General features: G+C 33.5%; 1 protein-coding gene across 1 annotated transcript in view; it reads left to right on the forward strand.

Moving 5' to 3' along the window:
- The first annotated feature begins 6,254 nt into the window (after positions 1-6,254).
- The window catches only part of LOC127839598 (paired box protein Pax-6-like), a 28,557-nt gene continuing 24,811 nt past the window's right edge, over positions 6,255-10,000 (forward strand). The window contains exons 1-4 of the mRNA XM_052367987.1: positions 6,255-6,421; positions 7,349-7,510; positions 8,646-8,891; positions 9,668-9,855. Of these exons, the coding sequence (XP_052223947.1) occupies positions 6,265-6,421; positions 7,349-7,510; positions 8,646-8,891; positions 9,668-9,855 (753 nt within the window). The 5' untranslated portion in view covers positions 6,255-6,264. The remainder of the gene's footprint in view (positions 6,422-7,348; positions 7,511-8,645; positions 8,892-9,667; positions 9,856-10,000) is intronic.

Consider the following 10,000-nt stretch of genomic DNA (forward strand, 5'->3'; position numbering starts at 1 on the left):
TACCACTACTACTACCACTACTTCTACTACTACTACTACTACTACTACTACTATTACTACTACTACTTCTGCTACTACTACTTCTACTTCTACAACTTCTTTTACCACTACTACTACTACTACTACTCCTATAACTACTACAACTACTACTTCTACTACTACTCCTACTACTACTACTACTACTACTACTACTACAACTTCTACTACTACTACAACTACTACTACTACTACTACTACTACTACTACTACTACTACTACTACTACTACTACTACTACTACTACTACTACTACTACTACTACTACTACTACTACTACTTCTACTGCTACTACTACTACTACTAATACTAATACTACTTCTACTACTACTACTTATACTTCTACTACTATTACTACTACTACTACACTACTATACTACGCTACTACATACACTACTACTATACTACACTACACTACTACTACTACTACAACTACTACACAACTAACTACTTCTACTATACTACTACTACGACTATACTACTACTATACTACACTAACTACTACTACTTCTCTAACTACTACTACTATACTCTACTACTACTATACTACTACTTACTACTACTATACTATACTACTGCTACACTACTTCTACTACTACTACTGCTATACTAATACTACTACTACTACTATACACTACTACTACTACTAATATACTACTACTACTACTACTACTACTACTACACTACTATAACTACTACTACTCTACTACTACTACTACTACTACTACTACTACTTACTACTTACTACTATACTACTACTACTACTTCTACTACAGTGGTTTAATATAGAAATTAATATTTTGTTGGAGTGTTTAAAACTGGCTTGTGATAGAATTTGTTTTTTTTTTTGCAAGAATGAAGATAAATCCTTTAAAATTACCGGGCTCTGAGTTTTACTCTTCATCCGTCATCTTAATATACCGTACGTTAGAGAATCGAGTTTAACAAACAGGCGAAATGTTATGATTAAAGTTATTTTTCACACAACAGCCTGTTTATATGATTGAGATGGAATGGCGGTAGATGTCTTACACTGACTTGCAGGGCGAATCTATATGCAAACAAATTATCGATGATGTTTGTTGCATTACACATTTTGTTTAATAAAGTCTAGTAAATTAAAGTTAGCAAAGCGTATGGATAAAAATTACTATAACATGTGTAATTAAAGAACTTATACGTTTTCAGTAACTGGCCTTTATTTACTGTTTGGGTACTGATAAGACTATGATTGGTTTACCTAACCACCGTAATATGGCTAAAATACTATTGAAAGGCGAAAACAGGGCTACACTTTACAAACATAGACTCGTTAGCCCCTCGTGTGAAATATTCGCACGACATTAAGTAAAACGTCCGTTCTAAATGTCAATATGGCAACATTTCAAAATGTAAATAATGTTCCGCTTTAAACCGACCAAATTTAGGAAATAGACAATTGTATTGATTGCCCGATAACGTTCAGTCGTGCAGATAACTACGTCCATAAGCAGTCGGAGAACTAAGTACCATGCGATGTGTGAATTCAGTACAAAACTTAAAATATGAAAACATACAAATATAAAGACGTCTATGAGCACAGAAATGGCGAATGCAAAACTATAGTTGATATAGTCTCCATAAGCAGACATCATTTTCAAACAAACTCATTTTCGACCGGAAAAAACAACAACAAACAACAACGTCAAAAGAATTAACCCATTTATGCTTAGCGTCTAGAATAAATGCCTTGGCAAACAGCGTAGACCCAGACGAGGCGCCGCATGATGCGGCGTCTTATCAGGATCTGCGCTGTTTGCTTTAAGGAATTTCTGTAAGACATATTCTAAATATAGAAAAAATATACTCGACATCCCTAATTTTGGAAATATATTGATCCAATTTAGAAGGATGGGAGAATCCACTGGGCATAACAGTATTTAATCGGTTCAGTTACTATGATGTGGTAAACAAAAATCGGCTGCGCTAAGTTTGTGCACAAATAACTTCTTTCCAATACTTGTCAATGGTTGTAACGCTGTGTGATAAAAGCTTTCATACAGTGACAAAAAGGAAACCATTTTTTCTATAACGTGCGCTTAATAAAATTGTTTCCATGTTCCCTTTATGGCAATCAATAATTATGACGTGCGCACCGGAAAGATATGACGAAAAAAACACTCAACATGTATGAAGTAAATTTCAAATTTCGTGAGTCAGAGTTTGCAAATTGACAAATCATATATAAATATAAATTATCCTGTTTGAAGAAAGGAATGATAGAATCAATGGATCTCTATAGGTCCCTGTAAAAAAATAGGCACAGTATAAATTTGTGTCGATAGATTTAATATTTTGATTCCAGTTTTAAATTAACCCCTACGTGTCTCCCGTAACACCAGCACCAACTTGAGTAAATTAAATGCTATTTTGGATATGTTTTCCACTGTCAAATCAGTAGTAAAAATAATAACGGGATATCGGACATATTCTTATTAATTAGTAAAACAGGGCGGGCATCTGCGGATCATCCTTATTATTTCTTGTATTCATAAACGATATATTAATGAATATTAACACGAACATTAACGAACTTGAAATATATTTATACTTTACTCGGACGATCAGGTTTTATTGGCAATATCTAACGCCTTTTTACAATCAATGATAAACGGTTTCTTTAACTGAAGAACGTATAAGTGATTAGTCAATAATAGAATTCACTCATCCCAAACTATCGAAATTAATTTCATAAACCTTCTATTAGATTCGTCTGTTTGTTATTTCATAAATCTTGCCATATAATACACTATAAATATTTGCAAGATTTTGTCTGTCTTACGTTTACATGTGATTCATATCTACGTGTTTGTCTTTCATTTAGGTATCTGATGTATGTTTACTTTAAAAAGAAAGTGTATATTATTTGTTTTACGAATGTTTTGTTTTATGGGAAACATATGCAAATATCTAATATCTATTACTTTGTTTGAATTCTTGATTAAAACCTTTTTCTTTTTTTTTATTATTAATAATAATGCTATAATAATAATAATAATAATGATAATAATGATAATAATGATAATAATAATAATAATAGTAATAATAATAATAATAATAATAATAATAATAATAATAATAATAATAATAATAATAATAATAATAATAAATATAATAATAATAATAATAATAATAAAAATAATAATGATGATAATAATAATAATAATAATAAATATAATAAATATAATACATAAAATTATTATTATTATTATTATTATTATTATTATTATTTTATTAATATTTTTTTATTATTATTATATTCATTATTTTTATTATTATTATTATACAATTACAAAAGCGGCACTTAAAAACCACCATTGTTCCAAAATAAAACGTGTCTGTATTTCATGACCTGCAAGATGATGAGTTAAACAAATATCACCGCGCTATCATTAACAGATCAAACGCGATTGGTCAGCATCAACAATTTGTCTTTAGTGAAAATCGACTTAATTTCATTTCATCTAAAGCGGGAAATCGCGTGCGCAACTAGCAACAGAATCAGCCAATCAAGCTACTTAAATTAAATCGTAATAACGCAAACAGTTGATATCGATTGGGACATTACATTATTAACATCGAGTATTAAACAAATGATGGGCGATGATTTCCGGCGGTAAGGTAAGAGTGACAACTAACCGTTTGCATACAGCACTCTGACCATCTTTTTTTTAATCAGGAGATCACAAGAGATCAAAATGAAACAACTCAATACAGCTTTTATACTATTTACAAGATAAGTAACATAGCTACAGTATATATAATGTTAATTCCTAAGGAAAATAATCAGATTGAAATGAGCATAGGAGACGTCTCATTGTTCAGTGTAACTTATTCGCCGAGGATATGTCTTCAAGCGAAAACGAAAATAAAGACATAGGAGGCGAACATACTTTATAGAAGTCACAAATTTTGCCTTCCATGGAAGGCTGCTATTTAGCGTAAATATACTTAACTACCACGTTTTGTATTTGTTTTAGTCAGGAATAGTATTTCGCGTGTTTAAACACGGTGCATACATTGTTTTTTTAATCGATGGCAATTGCATGTGTAATTTGACATCGAATTAACCAAATTGTCAACAAGTCATTTAAAGGGGCCTTTTCACAGATTTTGGCATATTTTGAAGTAAGTCATTAAATGCTTTATATTGATAAATGTTAACATTGGATCGTAAAAGCTCCAGTACAAAATCAAGCATAACATTTAAAAAAGGATAAAAAATTAGCCGGCACCAGGGCTCGAACCAGCGACCATCGGAGTTAGGCTGGAGTAAAAACGCTATAGCCCTCTCCGCTATTCCGCCGAGTTTTCTTCGCGAAGGTATTTTAAACTTTATATACGTAATCTTCGTTGTTTCGTAAATTTAAACGACGACAACAGAACTCTCCAAATTATTCAATCGTCTCGCGTTGCAACGCTTTATAATATTTAGGTTTTCAAATCGTCAAAACATACATATAATGGCTATATTAGACTAAGGTAAATGTTCAGTAATACTATTTCCTCGCTTATATCATAACTAAAACGAAAACTTGCGAATCTGAAACAACTTTTTTCAATATTGTCAATTTACCAAACCGTGAAAAGATCCCTTTAAGGCAATTATCAGTGAATGTATGTTGGTGCTTATCAAATATATATAAATAAGCTTGACGAAAAAAAGGCTAGAGAAAATTGACATATTTATGTGCAAATTACTTTATTTGAATGCTCATTATTTACGTATTATAGCGTTTAATACTTTTCAAACTTCTTTAAATGAAAAATGACTAAAATAATTCGTATCATCCGCGCATTTTCAACGAATTAAGGTTGTGGATTTATTCACTATTTATACGGCTTTACATGTGTTTGAAACACAAGTTTTGTTGAAACAAATGTATGCCGCAAAACATGGGGTTTTGTGTGATATGTCAATTTAAGCAATTATAGATACTAAAAAAAATTCCGTTTACATTTTTAAATTGAAGAAAGAAAGCACTACAACAACACCATTAACATCTTAGTATCAGCACTTTTTATGTGCAATATATAAAACAAATAAAACAGTTTGGGTTGTAAGGCCCCTTCTGTACCAAACTTAGGCGGTAAAATGGTGGCGGAAGCCAATAATTTCTATCAGAGTCCTGTACAAGAATAATTGTTATGTGCATTTAAACTGTTTTATTTTATAAAGTAAATCATTAAAACATGCAAAGTTGTTTGGGAATAATCCAAAGCTTTTCTTTAATAAAATCTGTCTTTTCTGAGAAAACTGGGCTTAATGCTTGTTCGCACAGGCTAATCAGGGACGACACTTTCCGCTTTTATGGTATTTTTAGTTTGAAGGAATTCCTTTCGTACCGAAAATCAAGTTCAAGCGGAAAGTGTCGTCCCTGATTAGCCTGTGTGGACTGCACAGGCTAATCTGGGACGACACTTTACGCACAAGCATTAAGCCCAGTTTTCTCAGAACAAGACACAAATCTGTATAACTAATTTTCATTTTTTCAGACAATAGAATGCTTACATGTAAAAATGCAGTGTTTAATTCAATCAGAGCGACTATATTTCGCCTGTTTTTAATTTTTAAGTTATCAAATGCCTTCAAACAACGATCACCTAACACCAGCGAACAAACACAATCTTTAAAGATTAAATGGCGGGGAGACATGTAATATAAACGAATCGTTTTCTCATTTATCGTTCATACTTGCAATTGCTTTCGCTAGGCTGAAATTGAACAACCATCACAGTTACAGGCAAATTATTAATATTTTATCGGATTGTAATTAACTCCCATAATAACTCAATTTAGTGAATACACATCGCCTCCTCGCCCGAGGTATAATGGATAACGGGATTCTATTGGCGCGTGTAAACTGAATGGGCGGCAACTTCAAAAGAATAATGAAAGGTGCCGAATCAGATAGCATCCTTGCACTGCAATATTTCGATGGAAACGACAAGGTATAAACACGAATACACACCTCTTAATTGGTTCGTATTAGTTCGTTACTTTACGTTAATTATTCGTAATTTTGCGTATTTTTCAAAATCTTTTTACAACTGACATTAAATTGAACATAGTTTAGTATACATGGAACCCTTTATTTGAACAGAACATTAAATACTTTGATAAGTTGACCAATTAAAGTGACAATGAATATGTGATTTAGATCGGTTGTATAGTGTGCAGGATACAGATATGAGCATTTTCCGAGAACCAGGAATGCCTCAGCTTCAGCCGTTTTTGTATGATCTTCCTCGATTTGACGTGGCGTCCACAAGACATGTGACGTCATCATCTCCGTTGCATCATCTCCCGTATCTAGGTTCGGGGACTCTTGTTGAAAGGTTGCTTGGTAAGTGTGTTTATGTTGTTAAATCTTTAACGTGGAATCATTCATCAAATGTGTCTTGTTCTGAGAAAACTGGGCTTAATGCTTGTGCGTAAAGTGCCGTCCCAGATTAGCCTGTGCAGTCCGCACAGGCTAATCAGGGACGACACTTTCCGCTTTTATGGTATTTTTAGTTTTAAGGAAGTCCCTTGTTACCGAAAATCTAGTTTAATCGGAAAGTGTCGTCCCTGATTAGCCTGTGCGGACTGCACAGGCTAATCTTGGACGGCACCTGACGCACATAGATTAAGCCCAGTTTTCTCAGAACAAGACACAAATTATACTTATCACGCAGTCAATGTTTCTGTAAAATGGAAACGAGTCGTGCTCTGAGAAAATGGGGTTTAATGCATGTGCGTAAAGTGTCCTCCCAGATTAGCAAGAACAGTCCACAAAGGCTTATCAGGGAGGACACTTTCCACCCAAACAAGATGTTTACTAAGAAGATACTTTCTTTAAACAGGCAATATAATTTAAAAGCGGAAAGTATCGTCCCTGATAACGCGACACTTTACATACATGCATTAAACCTTTGCATGCTGGGAAATTTGTCGCCTGCTAAAATGTCGACTGCTGAATTTCTAAAATTAGCATTTTCTTTGATTTTTTTCAAAGAATACTATCAGAATAGTACACAGTTTGGATCCTGATGAGACGCCACGTTCTGTGGCGTCTCATCTGGATCCAAACTGTTTGCAAAGGCCTTCAAATTTCGGTTCCAGCGCTAAAAGGGTTAAACCCTCTTTTCACAGAGCACATCCCAAATACATGTCTGCGGAATTTTTTTGCCTTTCATGAAACTATAAAGGAGATACCTTGCACGGCGTTGTTGTTTATTTTTATTTTCGATGAAAACATTTGCATAAATATAATAAATTATTATATATTCAGGTTCACTGAACTATGACCATCGGATGTACGTTCGTCGTAGCGCCATTGGTGGTAGTAAACGGAAAGTTGCTACACCTAGTGTTGTTCAGAAGATTGAGGCGTACAAGAATGAGAATCCTTCAATATTTGCATGGGAAATCAGGGACAAACTGTTGTCTGACGGTAAGTAAACGTAAAGTGTATACCGATAGCTTACAAACCGGCTGAACTATGTAGGGATACATTTTAACTATGTAGGGATACATTTTATTCAGCATTGTTACTCGGAATTGATTTTTGCTAAGAGGATATTTTTCTTTACATGAAAAATAAGCGGAAAGTGTCATCATGAGTAACTTGTGCGAACCGCACAGGCTAATCTAGGACGAGACTTTGCGCAAATGTATTAAATCCCCTTTTCACAAAGCACGGTCTATATGTACATCGCTAAATAAATAAATCAAAACACGAATACGCACTTAAAAAACGTTTTGTGTTGTGATTATGTAGATCTACGACAGTTCGTGTTTTTGTTGTTGTTATCAAGACATTGATACAACATAATACCCGTTGCCATTGTTTTGCTAAACTTACAACGAATAGTATGTGTATTATATATCAAAATTTATGTGGTTTTATGTTCTACCTGTAACTGTTAGATTGGGTATGACGCTTGATGCTTTTTTATGAAAATGAGTGTAATTAATCAATGGAACCGCTGTAGATGACAAGTATGGACTGATATTCTAAAGAGAAAGTACGTACAGTCAGATAACAAGTGACACATTAGGAGTAAAAACTCAGTTACATGGTCGTGTTTATATCAAATTAATACTTGAAGGTCAAAGCTTGTTGCCAAATAACCAACGACCGGAAGTTTATATGTGTAGATTCAAATCACTCGTGATTTAACCCCATACGCATCTTCACTTTCGGACGTTGGTTATTTGAAAACATATTAAGACAAAAGTGTATGTTTACTTCTACAACGCTATTAACTCGCCTGTCACATATCATTTATAAGAAACAGTTTATGCACGAATTTACTGTTTTAATTGCGATTTTTGATTGGGGTTTCATATTGAAAATGTTCTACACTTGAACTTTCTTCGCTCTAATATAATTTGAATTAGAAGATATTTAATTACCATGCTGTTTTTTCTGAATATACGAAATCAATACATGCTTGATTTTAATATATTAGAGGGAAGGCCACGTAGCCTTTAGTTACAAATAACATATTTTTGAACAAGTATTTATGAAATAATTACGCATGAAAAGTATTTACATGTATATGTTTTGACAATTTATTGTTCAGGGCTTTGCACGGCAAACAATGTACCAAGCGTTAGCTCCATAAACTGGATATTGCGAAACAGGGCGACAGAGCGGGCAGCTCTAGAATACACCAGGATCGCTTCGCGGTCTTTCTTGCCTCTATTTCCTCCATATTGGAACGTGAAGACGTCACGTGATCATGCATGCGCGATGTTCCAGCCAGCCTTTTCCGGTGTGACTCAAACGATTTGTGAACAGAAGGAAAAAGAAGTGGAGGCAATATCAGGTACACCAGACTGAAAATTCTTTAAAAACTGATTTTACAACAAGACTCTTAAAATAATGTATGCAAACGACGAACGTCTGGAATTATGTCTCACACAAAAACTGATGATTTCAGTCCGATGGTTTTCAACAAGAAACCTTTATTATGTCGTATATTTCAGGGGCCTTTTCACGTTTTGGTTGATTGACTAAATTAAAAAAAGTTTCACATTCGCTTACACTTTCGTTGAAGTTATGATATTTGTAAAAACAAAACAACAACAAAATACTGAACATTTACCATGCTGAAAATATCTATTATATGCATCTTTTGACAATTAAAAACATTAAATAAAATAATAACGCGTTGAAACGCGAAACGATTGAATAATTTAGAGAGTTCTGTTGTTGTAGTTATATTCTGTGATACTACGAGGATTGCTTATATAAGGTATAAAATACATCGTTAATTGTATAAGCACGGGTGGCCATAATACATCATATGAAAAAATGCAAAGAACTCATTTGGTCATATTAGTATTGCATACAACATAAACAATGTAAAAAGGATATATATATATATATATTACAGAACCATTGACTCGATTGTAAAATTATGTAGGGCTTCTATGAAAGTATAAAATAAACACATCCCCAAAATTCGTTTTATCCCTTAACGCGACATTCAATGTACCGGTAGTTCTTGTTCCCAAAATTTTGAATTGAGTAGTTTAAAAAAGTGGTAATATTGAACATTGTTATCTAGCTGCATGTTTGACATCAATTATTAACATACAGTTGACGACGATGACACCGTACATGAATGTGACGGTTTCGACAACCCCAAACTACGTCGCAACCGTACCACATTCACTCAAGATCAGCTGGACATTCTAGAACGGGAATTTGTGAAAAGCCATTATCCGGGGGTAAACACCCGGGAGAACCTCGCTTCAAAGACTAGCTTGTCGGAGGCACGAGTTCAGGTAAAATAATTATTAATAAATGATAGTTGCTTGTTTTAGATACCGTAAGCGAAATTTGATTCTTGTTATTTTTAACAAATAAACCAATGCCACATCTATTATCGTTTACATTTTAACGCCAGCTTTGGCGATAATCTCTGAACAT

The sequence above is a fragment of the Dreissena polymorpha genome, chromosome 7 (assembly GCF_020536995.1).
Source record: "Dreissena polymorpha isolate Duluth1 chromosome 7, UMN_Dpol_1.0, whole genome shotgun sequence".
NCBI lineage: Eukaryota > Metazoa > Mollusca > Bivalvia > Myida > Dreissenidae > Dreissena > Dreissena polymorpha.